The 20,787-nt window shown below is 41.9% G+C and overlaps 1 protein-coding gene across 3 annotated transcripts in view; it reads right to left on the bottom strand.

Annotated features, from left to right (window-relative positions):
• Positions 1-20,787, bottom strand: part of ITPR2 (inositol 1,4,5-trisphosphate receptor type 2) — a 352,852-nt gene that overhangs the window by 153,941 nt on the left and 178,124 nt on the right. For all 3 annotated transcript variants that reach the window (XM_054037167.1, XM_054037158.1, XM_054037175.1), the window contains 3 exons: positions 10,254-10,444; positions 8,585-8,727; positions 6,680-6,788 (listed from right to left, as the gene is read on the bottom strand). In XM_054037167.1, coding sequence (XP_053893142.1) covers positions 6,680-6,788; positions 8,585-8,727; positions 10,254-10,444 — 443 coding nt within the window. The remainder of the gene's footprint in view (positions 1-6,679; positions 6,789-8,584; positions 8,728-10,253; positions 10,445-20,787) is intronic.

Below are 20,787 nucleotides of genomic sequence, written 5' to 3' on the forward strand. Positions count from 1 at the left end.
AATTACACTCCACTCCACAACAGACTGACATTTTCAGAATTATTCCTGTTTCCATTGATTTTTGCCTACATTTATTGTGATTTATCTGAATACTGCTTAATTCAATACATGTAAATAAATAAAGTGATCTAGAATGAACTTTACTAGATCATGGAGTGCACGTTAAGTTAAGAGCTTATTTGATTTAAACAACAGCAACAACATTGGGATACTGCTGTAGCTCACAAGAACACCAACTGATTACTAAAGGATATGGGGAGACATTTTTCCCAACAGATAAAGGGATCCAGCTCCCTTTGGTTTCATGTACATGAGGGAAGAATCCAGAATGTGCCTCTTAATTAAATCACTGGAGTTTTGCCACTGATATCAACTGAAAAGAATCAGGCCCTTAGAAAGACAACAAATATTACCACAACAGGTGATCTACAGATTCTTAAGGGAATAATGTACATTTGTAAAAAGATTCCTAACTTGTTTCTTTGTTGTTGTTGTCACTGCTAAAACAAGAAGCAAAGGGTTGTAACATTGGCTATGTCTACACGACCACGGTAAGTCGACCTACGCCACGCAATTCCAGCTATGTGAATAACGTAGCTTGAGTCGACGTACCTTAGGTCGAGTTACCACGGGGTCTACACCGCAGAGGGTCGACAGGAGAAACTCTCCCATCGACTTACCTTACTTTTCTCATCAGGGATAGAGTACAGGGGTCGACTGGAGAGCAATCTGCTGTCGATTTGGCAGGTCTTCACTAGACCCGCTAAATCGACTGCCGGTGGATCGATCTCAGAAGGTCGATCCCAGCTGTAGCGTAGACCTGCCCATTGTGTAGCTAAAAGATGAATAAAGAAATCTTAATATTTCACCACATAGAGCTAGAAATCTAGGTGTGTGGTAGAAAAAGAAACACTGAAAACATTTTAGAAGTGGGGCAATCATTTTCAGGAGTATTCCAAAAAAGGTAAAAAAGTAGGGGTACTCCTATTTTTGATAGACAATTAAACAGCTTATAGGTTTTTTTCCTCCCCACTGATACTTAAACAGTACTCTTACTTTTCATTCATACTGTGGTTCAACATCTAAACCTGGAAAAACAGTATAAAATGTGTTCCATAGCATAAGAAGTCTTTATTCATGCAAGTAATACTATTAACTTTAGTGGGAACTATTAGCGTAAGTGAAAGTTGCATGTTTGGTTCCTACTATTCTACCATGCATTTCAAAATGTACTACCATTTGTTAAACATATCCGTCAGTTAACTAATATCACAGTAAGCACATATAATATCACGATATGAATGCATTACATATACATACTCACATAATCAGAGGGTAAATTTTTCAGAAGCACCAAGCACTTAGGATTCCCTTGAAAGTCAATGGGACCAGGCTCCTAGGTCAGTTAGGTGTTTTCGGTAATGGGACTTATGTGCTTAAGTCACTTAGGCACTTTTGAAAATTTTACCCATTCAACAGCAGAGATTAGGAACTATGGCTGCAGTAAGAACTGACCTCAGATTTCACACAAAGCTTGAACTGAACTCAAATCAAAACTTTGACAGGACAGAGCGAATACAAAATCCTATTCTCTTTAATTTATTTCTCTCTTTAAAAAAAAAAAAAAAAACTTGTGGAAATCAAAGTCCACTTTTATCCACCACACAATCGCAGCCTGGGCAATGGTAGCACAAGTTCCTCCCATAATGCCTTACCAAAGTTTGCAACATTGCCCTGGAAAGACTGCCTAAAGAAGCAAAAGGAGACTTCAGTCTTCATGCCCAGTCAGCAAGGCACTAATTTCGCTAGTGATTCACCAAGTGTTGAACTGAGACTTACGGTATTAACAGCTTTCTGTCATTACCTATCAAAGTCAAATCAATGACCAAGAGGTTTTATAGCCCATTATTACTGTAATTCCCCAAACTACACTTTTGAAAGCGGAGCTTCCTTTCAGGAATATGAAACTGACAGGATTCCCCGTCCAACCCCTCCACAACTTCACCATGTGTTGGTAAAGGCATACCCAGCTTAAATGTATACATTTTCCATGACACCCCATGGGTATTGTCCCACAGCTTGGGACACTTTGCCATAAACCCTCCCAGCATTCTTTGTCTTTTCAGAAGCACCAGCCTACTACATACCACCACCTCATTAGCTTGCTATGTTTTATTAGTGTTCTAGAAGTGAATGTATATGAACATCTATAGTCCCAATACAATTTGTATTAAGCCATTTTGGGGGGGATGGAGGGAATAAAGAAATCAAGCTCTGAAATTTTCTAAAGAAAGTTTAAAAAGACAAAAAAAAAAAAAAAACACAAGGAGTCCTTGTGGCACCTTAGAGACTAACAAATATATTTGGGCATAAGCTTTCGTGGGCTAGAACCCACTTCATCAGATGTATGAAGTAAAAGATATAGGAGCAGGTATAAATACACGAAAGGATGTGGGTTGCTTTACCAAGTGATAAGTCAGTCTAATGAGATAAATCAATTAACTGTAGGATACCAAGGGAGGAGAAATAACGTTTGAAGAGAGTGGCCCATTACAGACAGTTGACAAGAAGGTGTGAGTAACAGTAGGGAGAAATTAGTATTGGGGAAATTAAGTTTAGGTTTTGTAATGACCCAACCACTCCCAGTCTTTATTCAGGCCTAATCTGATGGTATCCAGTTTGCAAATTAATTCCAGTTCTGCAGCTTCACGTTGGAGTCTGTTTTTGAAGTTTTTTTGTTGAAGAATTGCCACTTTGAGGTGTGTGACCAGAGAGTGACCAGAGAGATTGAAGTATTCTCCTACTGGTTTTTGAATGTTATGATTCCTGATGTCAGATTTGTGTCCCTTTATTCTTTTGCGTAGAGACTGTCCAGTTTGGCCAATGTACATGGCAGAGGGGCATTGCTGGCACATGATGGCATATATTACATTGGTAGATGTGCAGGTGAACGAGCCCTGGATGGTTTGGCTGATGTGGTTAGGTCCTATGATGGAGTCCCTTGAATAGATATGTGGAGAGAGTTGGCACCGGGGTTTGTAGCAGAGTTTGGTTCCTGGGTTGGTGTTTTTGTTGTGTGGTGTGTAGTTGCTGGTGAGTATTTGCTTCAGGTTGGGGGGCTGTCTGTAAGCGAGGACTGGCCTGTCTCCCAAGGTCTGTGAGAGTGAGGGATTGTCCTTCAGGATAGGTTGTAGATCCGCTGGAGAGGTTTTAGTTGGGGGCTGAAGGTGACGGCTAGTGGCGTTCTGTTACTTTCTTTTTTGGGCCTGTCTTGTAGTAGGTGACTTCTCAGTACTCTTCTGGCTCTGTCAATCCGTTTCTTCACTTCACTAGATGGGTATTGCAGTTTTAAGAATGCTTGTTAGAGATTCTGTAGGTGTTTGTCTCTGTCTGAGGGATTGGAGCAAATGCGGTTGTATCTAAGGGCTTGTCTATACTTACCGCACTGGTTCGGCGGCAGGCAATCGAACTTCTGGGTTCGATTTATCGCGTCTTGTCTGGACGCGATAAATCGAACTCAGAAGTGCTCCCCATCGACTCCGGTAATCCTGCTCGCCGCGAGGAGTACGCGGAGTCGACGGGGGAGCCTGCCTGCCGGGTCTGGACGGCGGTAAGTTCGAACTAAGGTACGTCGACTTCAGCTACGTTATTCACGTAGCTGAAGTTGCGTACCTTAGTTCGATTTGGGGGTTTAGTGTAGATCAAGCCTTAGAGCTTGGCTGTAGACAATGGATTGTGTGATGTGGTCTGGATAAAAGCTGGAGGCATGTAGGTAAGTATAGCAGTCAGTAGGTTTCCGGTATAGGGTGGTGTTTATGTGACCATCGCTTATTAGCACTGTAGTGTCTAGGAAGTGGACCTCTTGTGTGGACTGGTCTAGGCTGAGGTTGATGGTAGGGTGGAAATTGTTGAAATCTTGGTGGAATTCCTCAAGGGCCTCCTTCCCATGGGTCCAGATGATGAATATGTCATCAATGTAGCGAAAGTCGAATAGGGGCGTAAGGGGACGAGACCTGAGCAAGCGTTGTTCTAAGTCAGTCATAAAAATGTTGACATATTGAGGGGCCATGCGGGTACCCATAGCAGTCCCGCTGACTTGAACGTATAAATTGTCCCCAAATCTGCAATAGTTGTGGGTGAGGACAAAGTCACAAAATTCAGCCATCTGATGAAGTGGGTTCTAGCCCACAAAAGCTTATGCTCAAATAAACTTGTTAGTCTCTAAGGTGCCACAAGGACTCCTTGGTTTTTTTGCGGATACAAATTAACACAGCTACCACTGAAACCTTTAAAAAGACAGTCACTTAGTTTCTCTGTGCATTAGTTCCCTCTCTATAAAACAGGGGTGATTATAACATCTTACCACCCGAGGATAAGGTGAAGATAATTATATTTAAGATTGTGAGGGGCTCAGACAGTAAAGTAATGGGGGCCACATAAGTATAACTGATCAACAGATTGCATTATGATTCTCTCCCTGCTTCTAATAATGAGAAGTTCTGCAATAATCTTTACCTGAAAGTTTATAGTTTGTGCCCAATGTAATGCTCCAAATACAGTACAGCACAAAACCTAGACTTACGATTAATGTACATTCAGGCCTTCTGCTGTCAAAAGTTCATTTGGCCCCATGTACCCTAATTCTGTATTTTTCAGTATTTGGATCTCACAAAGTACAATTGCATGCAGTAATGTACTGTTTCATGGAAAGCTGGAAAAGTACACAAAAGGCAGCTCATTGTGCTATTTTTAGCCTTTCTGAAGTCCATAACGTAAGCTATGACTCCCAAGAGTGGTAAGTGAGGAAAGGACTTGCAAAACCATACAGTAAGTCACATGTTTTGGTTTATTATCCTTCTCCACTATAAAATTCATGGATCTCAGAAAGAACAGCATTTAGGGGATGGGGCGGATATCAGTCTTATTTTTTCCCTAAAACCATTAACATGTACCATCTCCCTATGCACTGTCAAGATAACAATGCACAACTGAGCTGCATTTGCTGAAGTCCCAGATGTGCACTCTTGAGGACTGGAAGCCAGGCTATCTTGTTAAAGGATCCCTAACTGTGGAACTTACTCCCTCTGGTGGCTTGCCTTAATCTCAGTGGATCAGCCTCCAGGGCAGGGTAAAAGATGTATCTGATCAGACAAGCCTTTGCTGAATATCTATAAAGGAAGGTATTGTCTTCTCTTTTCTTCTTTTTCTGAAGTCTTATTTTCTGGTGGGTATGTGTCTATTTTGGAAAGGCTTAGCGTAGTTCCCCAATGTGAACAGTTTCAAAAGGAAATTTTGTTTTTACATATTACTCATGGGGATGTAAGCATTAAGGCTGTTTGAATACAAATGAATAATAATATCTGATTCAGCCATGAAAATTTTGCTACGACACCAAGACAAATCACTATCTGCCATGGACTGAGTGCATTGCTCTTAGAGCAAAATTCTTTGCGGGAGGTGAGGAGGAGGTAAATTCACTCTTTGTGGATGGGTTATTCTTGTGAAGAGAAAGGTCTTGGTTTGACTGGGTTGTTGTTGTTTTTTAAACTATCTACTAGGCTGCCTAGAGCCTGGGCAAAATGTTCTTTTTGTGTGACATACGTTGAAATCAAAACAGTGTATAATCAAAACATATACACTGTGAATACACCATATTTCTCATATGTGACTTATCTACCATAAGAGAAGAAATTGAAGTAGTATTGTCTTATGACAGTACTGAGACATGGAACTTAAGGTGTAACATCCAAGTGACCCAGAAATATGTACCCATCTCGCTACACACAAAATCTTCCCTTCATCATTAGGAACGTTATATTCAAAATTAAACTACCTGGTATATCCTGATTGATAATTCTGCTAGGTACCGTAAAATGGATGACCAGCATAATATCAAACTCTGAACATACCGGTGCATGGGGACAAGGAGAGGAGAAAGGAGGTCAACAATTTTTCTCAAAATGATTCCAGTGTATATATTTGACTATAGGTGCTGATTCTGACAAACAAATGATTTCTGTGACAGATGAATTAATCACTATGATTCATTTTAATATAAAGTAGCATTAATATCCAGAATGAATGACAAGGAATACCAGTGAGAGGAAACTATACAACTATACGTGAAAAATTTGTCAAGACAGATGGATTTTGAATGAGTTTAAAACCTCTAGCCATGGACCAATTGATGTGAAAACCAGGGTCCAGTCACCATGACCCTAAGGTGCATGTAAGATCAAAGGGGCATTTGGAAACCTAGATGTTGAGAGAAGAAACAGTTCTGGATCTAAACAAGGGGGATGTTACCAGATACAGAAAACAGTAGGCATTGTAGAGAGCATAGAGTCAATTCCACTCTCCCCAGGTGGTACGTCTCATTAAACATTACCTACTTCCTACTGCACCTTCAACTGCAAAAATGCTTACTGACTATAAAGGGCTGGGATCTCAGGCGGGAGGGAGAAAGGATGAATTGGACACTTGAAACAGACTCTAGTCAACACGTGGACTGCAACGGGCCAGGAGGAGTGTCAGGAAAAGGGGACTAAATTTCTATGATGTAACTTCTGTTTCAGAGACAATGTATTACCTGTAACATGTGAGGAGTTAAGAGTTATAACATTCTGCTGAAAATGCCATAATGAAAGTTTTATTTTTAATAGTAAAAGGGCAGCAGTACCTCTTCCGCAAAGCTGTCTTTCTTGTCGAGCATTTCCCGTAATGTCTGAAGAATTTTAATGCAAAGTTTTTCTTCTTTCTCCATTAGCTTCTTTGTGTGATTAATCAACCTTAAAGTAAAACATTAGACCTTATATAGAGTATTACACCTTATCTCCAAGCCAGACAACATGCACGTTATACAGAAATTGTTTGTTACCATATTTTTCCCTGAAGGAAATACAAGTAGACCAGGTAGGTACCATGAAAAAAAAATGGGCCCCAGCCCAATCTCTCTCAGCCTTTGAGGGTGTTTGGAGTCTGCACCGAATTTTGCTGCAGGTGCCTAAGTAACGAGCAGAAAGAGAATCCCAGATCCAAAAACACCTACATTTTAGAGGGTTTGAAACCCAGACCAGGATCCAAATTCTGCCACTTGGGCCTATGTTTTTTTAAAAATTATTACTTTACCTGCAGTGCCCATCATTTATCCTACAAACTTCAAAAGGAACTTTAAGTTTTATGATAGTAACAATACTTATTCTACAATTATCGAGTGGTTTCCACCCAAAATGATCCAAAGTAATTTACAAAAAAATTTGTAATAGAATCACTTTGCTCAGCACAGAAATGCAGTCACCTCTGGATGGAATGCAGCAGCTGTTTAAGTGTACACAGGAACTCTGCAGGGCAGTTTAGGGCCGAAAGTAAAATAGAATTCTGCATCCAAATAAAACTGCAATAGGAGTTTAGGAAGGCAAAACAATATTGCTCAAATCAGAATTAAGCAAAAACACCGGAGCGAATAAACATATTCTTGCATAAGGCATCATTTACATCTAATCCAAAAGAGAGCATCAGCCACAGCACCATGCCCCCCATCATCATGCTGGGTTCAGTACTAATATCACTTCCTGCAGCACGCCAGGATTTCTTTGGAAGTCTCCCATTCAAGTGATGACCAAGCTCGTGAGATGAGCTCACCATGGTCTAAATGTAAGTCATATTATTATTAACCATAATTTTAAAATGACTGCATATTAATAGTGCCATTTACATAGTATTGCAAAGTATCACTGGGCAACAGTAGATCATTTTTAAAAAAATGTATTCCTTGTACACCATAGGCCAAATCCTGCAGTCTCATTCAAAATTCCCATTAACTTCCAGTGAAACTTTGACACAGGGGGCAAAAAATGCAACATTTAGTTTGTTTGTTTGTTGTTTTTTTTTTTTTTGGGGGGGGGGGGGGGGAGACATATGAAGTATATAATGCTACCTGTGCAGAATGTGCAGAAAGCGGAGGAATCAGGAAACCTGCCAAATTTTCAGTGCCCTCAAGTTACCTCTAAATTACACAGTTCCTCAAGGGCAAATAGGGCATCTCACTAAAGGACTAATAAAGCAAAACCGAACGGCTCTCTTCCAGTGCCCAAACTGCAAATAAAACCACCTGTAATTCAAAACCACGCAAAGGCACCAGTGAAATGTACATTTAGAAGAGCTATTTCAGAGTTTGCAATTTAAAGTAAAACCAAAGGATTTATTTACTTTGTCTCAAAAGGTAGCTCAGCATGCCCCCAAAGAATATGAATTAAAAATGCACCCTTCTAACATGGAATGTCTGAGACCTTGCAATGTATTTGGGGGCAATTTAACATAAATGGCGATTAGGAAAACAGAAATTTGTTGAGACTGTCTTAATTTCAGCAAGCCGCAAGGGTTTTCATTTTAATCATGTCACACATACAACTCCTTTACTAATGGGACACAAACTATGTAACAAAAATATATATAAATAAAGGGTATCAGTGAGACTTGGACTCCTAAGTGCCTTTTGTAAGTGGGACTTAGGCGCTTCTGAAAATGTTATCTCTGTCATCTTTTCAGAAAAAAAAACAAACAGGACGCTTTCTGTGCCACTTACTTGGACAAGAAAGCACCACATCTTATTCTTGCATCACTCCCCTCAGGAAAGAGAAGTTCAGGGCTATGCAATACATCAACCAACACTGAGAATTCAGCCTGCATCATGGGGGTGAACTGCTGTTCCAAGGAGGAGACTACATCCTAAATAAAGAAGCAGAAGAAGAAGGTCAATTATGGCAAAAGCTGGTCCAATCACACTTGAATGACTTAGTTGATGAATTTCATATTATGTGAACGAAATATCGGACAAATATTTGTTGTCATTTGTCATCCCGCCTCCCATCAACCCATGGTGCCAGTCTTACCACCCACTTGTTACATAGCCTGGAGGTGTTTGTTTGGCATTCTCCTTTGCTGCCCATCACACTTGCCAGCAGCTTCCCACAAACTTTCACAGAACTACCTAACTGCCCTCCTTCAAAATTCTCCTTACAATGGTGCCTACAAAAAACTTGACAATGGTTAGGAAACCAGTGTGCTAAAACCCCTGCCTTGCATCTTTCATTTCCCTTATATTCCCCTATCTGTCTCTCTGTATCCACCTGTTGTCTTTTAGTTTTATACTTATCTCTTGTCTACAAGGCACAGCAATGTGCACTGGAAGGGTGTGACTTCTAAAGGGTGACAATGTGTTTCATGCTAACTGGCACATGTAGATCCTGCTGGGGTGCATTAAAGGTTCCCTAGTGCAAATTAACATAATCCCTTTCCAAAGAGCATCATGTTGACGTGCACCAGGGAACTTTTAGTCTGTGCCAGCAGGACTGCCGGGCCAGTTAGTGCACAACACGCTGCCGCGCTTTAGAAACCACAACCCTCTAGTATGCGTTACTATACCACGCCGACAAGGTTCTAAGCTCTTTGGAGTATACAGTGTCTCTAAAGCCAGTACATCTCACACCATGGGATGATCTCCTAGCACAGGGGGATCCTCCAGTGATACAGAAGCACTGTAGCGACTCCTACACCACTCTTACCTTTTTGCACCTGCAGTAGGGGCATGGTCATGAGAAATAAGACCTGGCTGGTCTTGCTATGCTCTGGCAATCATAATGGCCCAGGGGCAAAAGATTCCCATTGACTCCTGTGGGGGCCGAATTAGGTCATAGGAGTGCAAGGCCCAAGGTGTTGGCTTCCCTTTGAATAGGTGTATACAACATTGTGATGGTCCAATCAGGGTTCAGGGGAGCAATCCAGACCAGGGAGGGGCTGTGTCACCACTAGCCCAGCAATCCTGGGTGTCTCAATGTTTTGCTGCTGTAGCTCCCAACCTGGGATGCTCACATCAGGAAGAGGGATGCAGGTCACACCCTGCATATCTGGGTGCTTAGACAGCCCTGGCTCGGCAGCTCTGACCCCAGCAGCTTGTCTACACCCTCCAACCCAACTCGGGCTTCCACCAGCTTGGTTACAACAGCAAGATGACCCCAACACACTCCCACAGCCCCAAATTTCACCAAAACAGTGTGCATATTACACGACACCTTTTAGACAGAGATTATAACAATAGCGAGTTGGGATATACTGAGCTGCTCAGGCCAGCTGACTCTCACTGCTAGATATCAGAGAGCCCCTTGCCCTCTGTCCTTGGGTTGTTCTTACTGTCACGAACATATCTAGACAAAACGCAATGTCACGCACATAGCATCAGGCATTTGCTACCATACCTGCAGTTTTTCAATTATATTCCTGTAATCCCAGGCAGGCCCTCCAAGAGCTTCTTTAAAACGAGGTCCACTGCGGGCAGACATTCTCCATCCCATGGCCGCTCTCTGCACCATATTGGAATGACTCTTCATGAACAGGGTATTTACCTGGCTGTCTAAATCCACCGGAATTGCAATCCCACGGTTCTTTGCTTTAAGCAGAAGACAACATTTACAATAAAGAATGCTTTCAGGTCCTTTGTAAATCATTTTGGGTGAAATCCAGATCCCGTACAAGGAGCCTTTTGCCCTTGACTTCAGTGGGGCCAGGATTTCACCCTTTAAAAATAAGGGCCAGATCCTCACCTGGTGTTAATCAGTGTAGCACTATTTAAGTTAATAAAGCTACACCGATTTATATTAGCGGAGGATCTGGTCCATGATTTCTTATTTCTCATCGGTAAAAGGTACACCTCTGCTTTAAAGAATGAATCAATTGAAATGATTCAGATGAAATCAATTACAAAGACATTAGCAACAGCAGCAAAATTAGCAATTATTATTTCAGTAGCTACTTATCCATTTAAGAGTAAATTTGAAAATTCTTTTTAGTCTTCTTAGATATAGATATGCATGTACCCCATATATCCCAGTGTTGCCTGCATGTTTTATGCACTTAAAATACTTAGACATATAAAAAGGACTCCAGCTTGGTTTGTTCCCTCCCCCCACACTTCTACCCTTTATGTGATCATATTGTACAATGCCTGGCACAATGCAGTCCTGATCAATGACTGAGGCTCCTGGGTTCTACCACGATGCAAAAGAGTAATAATTAATAAATAACCGAAGAACTGTACAAGTTGATTTTTAGGCTTGAATGTAAGAGGTAGAGAAATCTTGCACCAGTTCCTACAAGGCACCGATAGTTCAGCTAATGCCATGTTTATTGTGATGGCCTTTTCAAAAAAAAGGGGAATGCCATAAATAATTCTGATGTACTATCTTCTACGCAGGAAATCTGGGTTACACAGATCCCTCCATGCTGCAATGGACCAGAGTGGCATTCTTTTAAGTGTCTGTGTGGAATGTTTGAGGTTCAACAAGTAATGTCAAGTAGACACAGCGACAATAGGAGGCAGATTTGCTGACATGTGCTTGAAAAGTTAGGAATCACTCCCTTGCTGCCTATTAGTTTTATTTATGACTTTACTTAATTTCCATAGCACAGTGTTATCCTTAATAAATGTTTGAGCAACAGAAAAAATATTCTAGATTGCTAGTGTTCTTCAGGTAAATAAACCAGTAACTAAAAGCTGCCTGTTTTTCTTATTACACCAACATTGCCTTTGGTACTTAAAACCTGAGTGAGCAATTCCGAAGTGTTTGATTCCTTTGATACTCAAGGTGTTCCCAAAGCATTTTGTAATAAGATTAATGTTTTCTAGCATAGTTAGCACACATTACTGAGAGATAGAACGTGGTCCTAATCCAGCAAAGCATTTAAACACATGTACAGCTTTGATCATGAGAGAAGTACCACTGGGCCTGATCCAAACCCCACTGAAGTCAGTGGGAGTGTTTCTGTTAACTTCAGTGCGTATGCATCAGCCTCAAAAGTACTGTATACATGCTTAAAGTTATGCAGGCATTTAAATGCTTTATTGTATCAGGGTATATGTTGTTGTAGCGGGGTGGTCACCTCGCTCCTGCCCGGAGGGGTAAAAGCAGCCTTGGAGAGGGCCGGGGCTGAGAGAAAAACCTAGGCTGATTGGGAAAGTAGCCTAAGCTGGGGCCACGCCCCAATCAGGTCACAGCTGGCCTAATAAAGGGGCTGCTAGGCTGGAGCTAAGTCAGTCTCTCTCTAGCTGTTGAGAGGGAGGGAACTGGCTGCTGAGCAAGGTACCCAGAGTGGAGCAGGACTGGGGGAAGGCCAGAGGGGCTGGGGAGCTCCAGCCTGGAAAACCCCTAGGCTGCAGGCCTTGCTAAAGGCCAGAAAAGGTACTGGGGTTGCAGAGGGCAGCCCAAGGGTAGGCAGAGGCAGCAGGTCCAAACCCTCCTTGCCAATTATACTGCAGTCCGCCCCAGTGAGCGGGGGCTAGATGGTGACTGGCAGTAGCTCAAGACTAAGGCAAGGTGGGGATAATGGGTTGGGGGTTCCCTGGGGAGGGGAGACCCAGAGAGACTGTGGTGTACTGAGAGAAGGGGCACCAGGGTCCAGGAGGGACACCAGGGCCAGCGGCAAGCAAGACATTGCCCAGCAGAGGGCGCTCCGGACCTGGACAAGAGCTCATTCCCAGGACGACCAGCAGGAGGCGCCGCACTGGTGAGTCATCACCCCATTACCGTTGGCAAGGACAATGCATCTCTGAAGACCAACAGGGGCCTCCCCCTCTCCCCAAGTACTATACTGCAATGCCAGCACTTGGAATAAACCCAAATCCTGGTATGGAACTGAACTAATGATATTCTGGACTAGAGCAAGATTGCTCTACCTTCCACATCCCCAATGCTGCAGTGGAACTTATTAGTGCCGAGACCCATTGATTTCAATAGGACTCTGCCAGGCTCCACACTAGCATATCCCAATGCCTAACCCGTGCTTGTGTCTGGAGCACAGGCAGCTGAGCCAAACTGGTGCAGGAGGTGCAGCTCCCCTTGAATAGACTTGCATCTCTGGTAGACACTTTCCTTAAAAGAGAGTTTGCCTTGGGGAATTAAGAAGTGGTGTTGTGCCAAATATGGGAAGATGCATTTCCCAGCAGTTGCACAACCCACTCATCGCCAGTGTCAAGAGAAGCTGCTTTCACATGGCAACCCAGTTTGCCCCCACACCCCAACTTCTATTTGTTTGGAGAAGGGGTACATGGTTATTAAGAGAAAAGCACAATGTATGACTGGCCATTATTTGTAGTTATTGTTTCTGCATGTTGTTCTACCTGGATTATTTTTCCCTCTCATGTCAATCATTGGAAAGTTATGGGATAATGCTAATTTGCACTTAAATATTAGGTGTGCAGAATTCCAATGTACCTGAGACTATATTAACAGCGGAGCATGTGGTGCGGGAACCCCTGTACTTCTACATCCCCACAGATATTATTTGAAGTTAACAACTTTCATCAGTGTCTGAATAGCAGTCAACGGCTATGATTGTTCAAAGAGTCGCAGCTAATTAAAACGATCACAAAGAAAACCAGAAAAAAAATGCTCCTTTGTTTTGAACAGTTCTTATATGTATAATTCCATTTGTAATTAAGAGTTGCATTGATTGTCAAAGGGCATTGTTGAAATCTAAGCTATAAACAAAGGCTTTGTCTTCTTATTTCCTTGCAGCTTGTAGAAAGTTTATCTTTCATTTGTTTCACATTTCATTATTTAAAACAACATGAAACATATTTTTACATTTTGGAAAGCTGACGAACAAATGTGAACATAAATATTTATTTTTAATTTAGGTGTTGTAGGCTGCTTTCCTCTTCAAAACGTGTCAATCTCCCTTAAAGTATGAAAATGAAATATTTAAAAGCATGTTTGTTTTTGCTCCACTTTGGAATACTTTTGGAAAACACACAAACAACTTGCAAACCAGGGTCAGAATCAAAAGAAGATGAGGCCAGAAACTGATTAAATCCTGCCCTTGGGGTGACTGATGTGCAGTGTGGGGAAAGGATGCAATCGATTGTGTGACTGCACAAGCAGCTTGGTATGTCACTTGTGTACCCAGCCACAATCCCATCACAGTGGACTAGAACATATGCTCATCTAGAGTGTAATTCACTCTTGTGCAGAGGGTCAGCATAGGCCTAGATACCACCTCAGTCCCACTTCTGCACCAGGCTGAATTTCACCTTTAATAACTCGGGGGGTGCTTCACTGTCTGAGGAAGCATGGTTTGCTGGGAAAAAGATGCGACTAGCTCCCAGGCTGGTGCGCACACATATACTCCCATTAGCACCGTGGTTCTCTACCAGGGTCTTGGGGTCCCCTGGGGAGCTGCAAGCAGGTATCAGGGGGGCCTCCAAGCATGGCCAGTGTTAGACTAGCTGGGGCCCAGGGCAAAAAGCCAAAGCCCCACCGCATGGGGCTGAAGTCCAGGGCCCTGAGCCCTGCCAACCAGGGCTGAAGCCAAAGCCTGACCAATGTAGCTTCATGGGAGCCCTTGTGGCATGAGACCCCAGGCAATTGTCCTGCCCTAACTCCAACCTGGCTTTTATATGCAGAAAACCAATTACTGTGGCACTGATGGCTGTGGAGTTTTTATAGCAGGAAGGGGAGGGGCTTAGAAAGAAAAAGGTTGAGAACCCCTGCACCAGTGCAAACACATTCCCACTAGCAACAAACACAGTCCAGCACCAAGACCAATGAATAAATGGTGCCAGCTGAAAAAAAGTGACGCTGACAATGCATTTAGCTAGGCCAACATGTAAAAATTCTGGAATGGTTTCTTGTGAACTCAACGCACCAGTTTCTCTGCTCCCTTCAACGTGCAAACTGCTTGGATATACAGGCAGAATGGGACCCAAAATAAAGAGTGAGCATTACATTCATATAAGCAATAGCTAAATTCAGGTCCCACGTGCAGGTGGGCGAAGTGAGGGTTTTTTTACCCACGAAAGCTTATGCCCAAATAAATTTGTTAGTCTTTAAGGTGCTACTGGACTCCTTGTTGTTTTTGAAGTCAAAAAGAGCACTCTGTACTCACTAGCAACAGGGCTAAACCTGGCCTGGAAGCCGGGTGTCTATATTTGAAAAATATTATGTACATGTAGGTTCTTTCACAGAACCATAGAAATTGGAATTAGACCAGGCATATCACAGTAGGACATCTATTCCATTCCCCTGCTGGTGAAGGACTGTTCTTCCACTACACCTTCTTGTCTACATCTACATCCAATTTAATTTTCAGAATTTCCATGGACGACGCTCTCACCATTGACTTCCCTAGGAAGATTATTCCTCAGACTAAAAACTCTCACTGTTAGGAGGTTTTTATCTCATTATCTTTTACAGTAATTATACCCCCTTGTACCACCCTAAACATTCCTGCTCCCTCATTACCAGTACCTACGGGTGTAAACAGACAGCTATTGTGTTCTCCCACCCAGCCCTGTTCCCACTTAACTGAGCAATACATATTTAGTTCAATTAATCTCGCTTCATAAATCAGTCCCACCAGCTCCTTAATCATTTACTGACTGCTTAATAAATAAATCTGGTTGGAAAGACGTTGATGGTAGCAACAGTAGGAAGTTTTTACAGGAAATAAAAGCTTTGTGTAGACAATGCACAAGGCTGCCAATCTAGTACCTTTCATTGGCAGCACATATATTTTTCTTCCAGCTGAAAACTTAAGTTAAAATATTTATCATTCCACAAAAAGATCATCATTGTATTTTTCTTGCAATTAGGGAAACACAAACAGTTAAAATAGAATAAAATATGTGCTTTGTCTGAAATGTATTCTCCCTGCTGTCAGAAATGTAACAATATTATAATCATTTGATTTGAACTAAAAAAAATTGAAAATGGAAGATGAGTTTTCTTCCTTCTCCATTTTGTGAAAAACTCAAGTGGGAAGTAAAATGAAGTCTGCTGAGGTTGAAGGAATTATTTTAGGACAGTCCATCTGTATGGGTATTAAAACACAAATAAATCATTTCAAAAAGAGACAATAATATCGAGCCTAGATTCCAAATTTAATGTTTCCTATTTGTAACTTTCTATGGTAGAAGGAAAACACCTTACAGCACATGTATGCAAACCTTACAGGTTTTCCCCAGATGCTATATACCATTATAGTGGAATAGCAGTGAGCTGAAATAGCATTCTTATAATTAGCATCCACTGCTCCAATAGGATGGGAATTGGAATTCTCTTTGTTTCTTTCATACAGCATCTTACCACCTATTGTCCTAGAATCTGAGTTGGTAATGACTAACATCACTTGGCTTGGAAGTGCTAAAGAAATAGACCAAAAGATTTTTTTGACCTCCGCTATTGTGAAGTAATAAAATGTAGGGACTGATCCTGCCACTGCTTGCTCGTGTGAGTAATCCCATTTATTTCAGTCACGATGGTAATGGTAAAGTCATGCTCCTGCTACTGAAAGGTACTTTACACAGCGTTCTCTATCTGAGATGTAGACAAAATGCATACAAGAAATATGGCATGAAACCTTTACAATAAAAAGCTATAACGAGGACCTTTATAAATAGATTAGCAGACATCCTGTGTGCAATGCAAAATTGCTGTATAAAAAGCCTCTAGAGCGAATATCTTTGATTCCTTGCGGGTGGAGAAATACAGAACAATGCTAATAGATACTTTATAGAAAATGGGGATAATATATTCAGGTTTAGCCAGCATGTAATTCAATATATTGCAGTTCTTTGATCTCGTAGCAGCAGAAAAAGCATGTGTTGGAGTATGATGCACTAACAGTCATTGCTTAACTAAGCAGCAATGCCGGCTATTTGAAAGGGACCCTGGAACATTGTTTAGCTTGGAAACTAAGAGTCTGATCCCACACCATTAAATCAATGTGGGTTTTGCCACTGAGTTCAATGGGAGCAGGACTGGGCTCTATTACCCAGACATGCTTTTCTTTACCTGAGTAAATCGGCACACGACTGGGTTGTGGAACATGAGAAAACGGTAACCAGAAAGTGGATGCCTACTGCCCAGTCCCTTTGGCGTGAGGATGGGTGACATCTTGCAACGTTACCACGTGGAAAAACGGATATTTCACAAGATTTTTTTTTTTTTTTTTTTTTTTTTTTTTTTGCATTTTAAACAGAGTCAGGACTGGCCTCAAGCCCTCCAGATTTTTTAGGGCAGGTGTTCCCAAACTGTGGTATGCATACCCATAATAGTCTACTCAGATGAAGCTTTAAAACTGTGTGGGAATTTGTTATATAAAATACGGTAGTTAATTTACTTCAAGATGTGCCAATGAGAACACAGATACACAGAGCCCTCACCTCCAATCACTGTGCAGACGGGTTCAGTTGCCCAGCAACTGTCCAGTCTAACTGACCTCAAAACGTAGGGCGGTTTTCGGCTGTATATGATGCACTATAACTGTATACGACAGTGAAATACAGGTGGCGTTAAGAAGCGCACACAAAGTATCAGTGGTGAGAAGGGTAGAGCCTAAGGTCTGCAAAAGGAGACCAGTCCCTACAGCTTCTTTCTGAACTGAAAGCAGGTAAATCTGAAGTGTCACGAGAGGAGGTTTTGGAATTAATTGATAAACTTAACATTAACAAGTCACCGTGACCAGATGGCGTTCACCCAAGAGTTCTGAAAGAACTCAAATGTGAAGTTGCGGAACTGTTAACTAAGGTTTGTAACCTGCCCTTTAAATCAGCTTCTGTACCCAATGACTGGAAGTTAGCTAATGTAACGCCAATATTTAAAAAGGGCTCTAGAGATGATCCCAGCAATTACAGATCGGTAAGTCTAACGTCTGTACAAGGCAAATTAGTCGAAACAATAGTTAAGAATAAAATTGTCCGACACAAAGAAAAACAAAACTGTTGAGCAATAGTCAACATGGTTCCTGTAAAGGGAAATCGTGTCTTACTAATCTATTAGAATTCTTTGAAGGGGTCAACAAACATGTGGACAAGGGGGATCCAGTAGACATAGTGTACTTAGATTTCCAGAAAGCCTTTGACAAGGTCCCTCGCCAAAGGCTCCTATGTAAATTAAGCTGCCATGGGATAAAAGGGAAGGTCCTTTCATGGACTGAGAACTGGTTAAAAGACAGGGAACAAAGGGTAGGAATTAATGGTAAATTCTCAGACTGGAGAGGGGTAACTAGTGGTGTTCCCCAAGGGTCAGTCCTCGGACCGATCCTATTCAACTTATTCATAAATGATCTGGAGAAAGGGATAAACAGTGAGGTGGCAAAGTTTGCAGAGGATACTAAACTGCTAAAGATAGTTAAGACCAAAGCAGACTGTGAAGAACTTCGAAAAGATCTCACAAAACTAAGCGATTGGGCAACAAAATGGCAAATGAAATTTAATGTGGATAAATGTAAAGTAATGCACATTGGAAAAAATAACCCCAACTATACATACAATATGATGAGGGCTAATTTAGCTACAAGAAGTCAGGAAAAAGATCTTGGAGTCATCATGGATAGTTCTCTGAAAATGTCCACGCAGAGGTGGTCAAAAAGCAAATAGGATGTTAGGAATCATTAAAAAGGGGATAGAGAATAAGACTGAGACTATATTATTGCCTTATATAAATCGACGGTACGCCCTCATCTCGAATACTGCATACAGATGTGGTCTCCTCATCTCAAAAAAGATATACTGGCACTAGAAAAGGTTCAGAAAAGGGCAACAAAAATGATTAAGGGTTTGGAACGGGTCCCATATGAGGAGAGATTAAAGAGGCTAGGACTCTTCAGCTTGGAAAAGAGGAGACTAAGGGGGGATATGATAGAGGTATATAAAATCATGAGTGATGTGGAGAAAGTGGATAAGGAAAAGTTATTTACTTATTCCCATAATACAAGAACTAGGGGTCATCAAATGAAATTAATAGGCAGCAGGTTTAAAACAAATAAAAGGAAGTTCTTCTTCACACAGCGCACAGTCAACTTGTGGAACTCCTTACCTGAGGAGGTTGTGAAGGCTAGGACTATAACAGAGTTTAAAAGAGAACTGGATAAATTCATGGTGGTTAAGTCCATTAATGGCTATTAGCCAGGACGGGTAAGGAATGGTGTCCCTAGCCTCTGTCTGTCAGAGGGTGGAGATGGATGGCAGGAGAGAGATCACTTGATCATTGCCTGTTAGGTTCACTCCCTCTGGGGCACCTGGCAGTAGACAGGATACTGGGCTAGATGGACCTTTGGTCTGACCCGGTACGGCCTTTCTTATGTTCTTATGAGACAAAAGTAGTAAGTGAAGCCTGAAACTCTTATGAAGTTTTTTCCTGGTAGTCAAGAGGAGTTGAAGTCTCAGAGCAATAAGAAATTAGCTTTTGCACCTTGCCTTTTGTTGGCCTGGAAGATCACATACATTCCTGCAGTGCTCATAAGACGACAGATGCAATGATCTTAAACTCTTAAGGCAATACTTACATCCACCTGCCAGCACTGAGCAGAATGTACATTTCTTAAACTTACTCTGAAACAGGGCTTTTAAAAGTGTATTATCACATGGATCTTTGATATCCTGGGAACTCTGTGTATGATCTTTGTACCTGCTGGGATTCATTTCTGAACCCAGGGCTACCACAAAAGGAAATAAATAAAAATTATGTTTGTTCATTCAATGCTACACTAAATTTATTTTCCAGCAAAAACTTCTGGTCCCTGCTATAAATCAGTCCAATACACCTTTGGTCTGAAATAGGCAAAATCTTTTCAGAGTTTTCAGAAAAACCATGCTGTGAAACATGAAGGTCCTAACAGTCAAACACTCAATTAAGAAAAAAAAAAAAAAACAGATAGGAGAGTGCTCACATATCTAGCCTACAGTCAAGCCTGGTACAGCTACTTGTATTAACGAAGAAATCTTTATCTTATCTCCTCCTGTGGACATGCAGCAGAATTTTGTGCTTGATGGAGCAACATACAGGAAAAGGAGTGCAATTATCACTAGGGATCAGATTTTCAAACGTGGTCAACAACGGCATCTGGGGGACAGATTTTCCTAAAGAGTTCAAGCTCCTATCTAGGCAACAAAATAAGCACCACAATGGACGCTTCTGAGTACCAAGTATTATGAAGGTGCCTAAGTGGATGCTGAGTTCTTCTGAATATTTGGCTTCAATTGTGGGTGCTGAGCAGTTGGAAAATCTGGCTATGCTTAGCTAAATACTGCAGTGACCTTGTGCAACCCCAGTGGGCCAAATCCTTGACTTACAGGAGTACTTGACGTCAGCGGGACTATCCACATGAGTAAAGTATCTAGGATTTGCTCCACTGTCTTCAATGGGATCGTATAGCAATTATGTAAAGGCAGAATTTGGCTCACTTAGCTTCCCTTACTTAGGCCTGGTCCACACTAACCCCCCACTTCGGACTAAGGTACGCAAATTCAGCTACGTTAATAACGTAGCTGAATTCGAAGTACCTTAGTCCGAACTTACCGCGGGTCCAGACGCGGGCTCCCCCGTCGATGCCGCGTACTCCTCTCGCCGAGCTGGAGTACCGGCGTCGACGGCGAGCACTTCCGGGATCGATCCGGGATCGATTTATCGCGTCTAGACCAGACGCGATAAAATCGATCCCAGAACATCGATTGCCTGCCGCCAGACCCGGAGGTAAGTGTAGACGTACCCTTACACAGCTAGTCCTTCTCCAGTAGGCCAAGTGCTGTCTTCAGCTACCCTCATGCAAACCTACAGCTTTCAAATTTGGCTGTGTGGGCTTCAGTTAGCACAGAATCAGACTCACATAGGAAAGGCCAGCAGGATTTAGCACCAGGTCTACAACCTCTGCACACAACACTAGGTTTAAATCTTAGCTAAATGTAGATACAGAGCTATTAGTGAAAAGCTCTAATTTTTCCCCACCTTTGCTTTC

This window comes from Malaclemys terrapin, chromosome 1 (assembly GCF_027887155.1).
Source record: "Malaclemys terrapin pileata isolate rMalTer1 chromosome 1, rMalTer1.hap1, whole genome shotgun sequence".
NCBI classification, from domain to species: domain Eukaryota; kingdom Metazoa; phylum Chordata; order Testudines; family Emydidae; genus Malaclemys; species Malaclemys terrapin.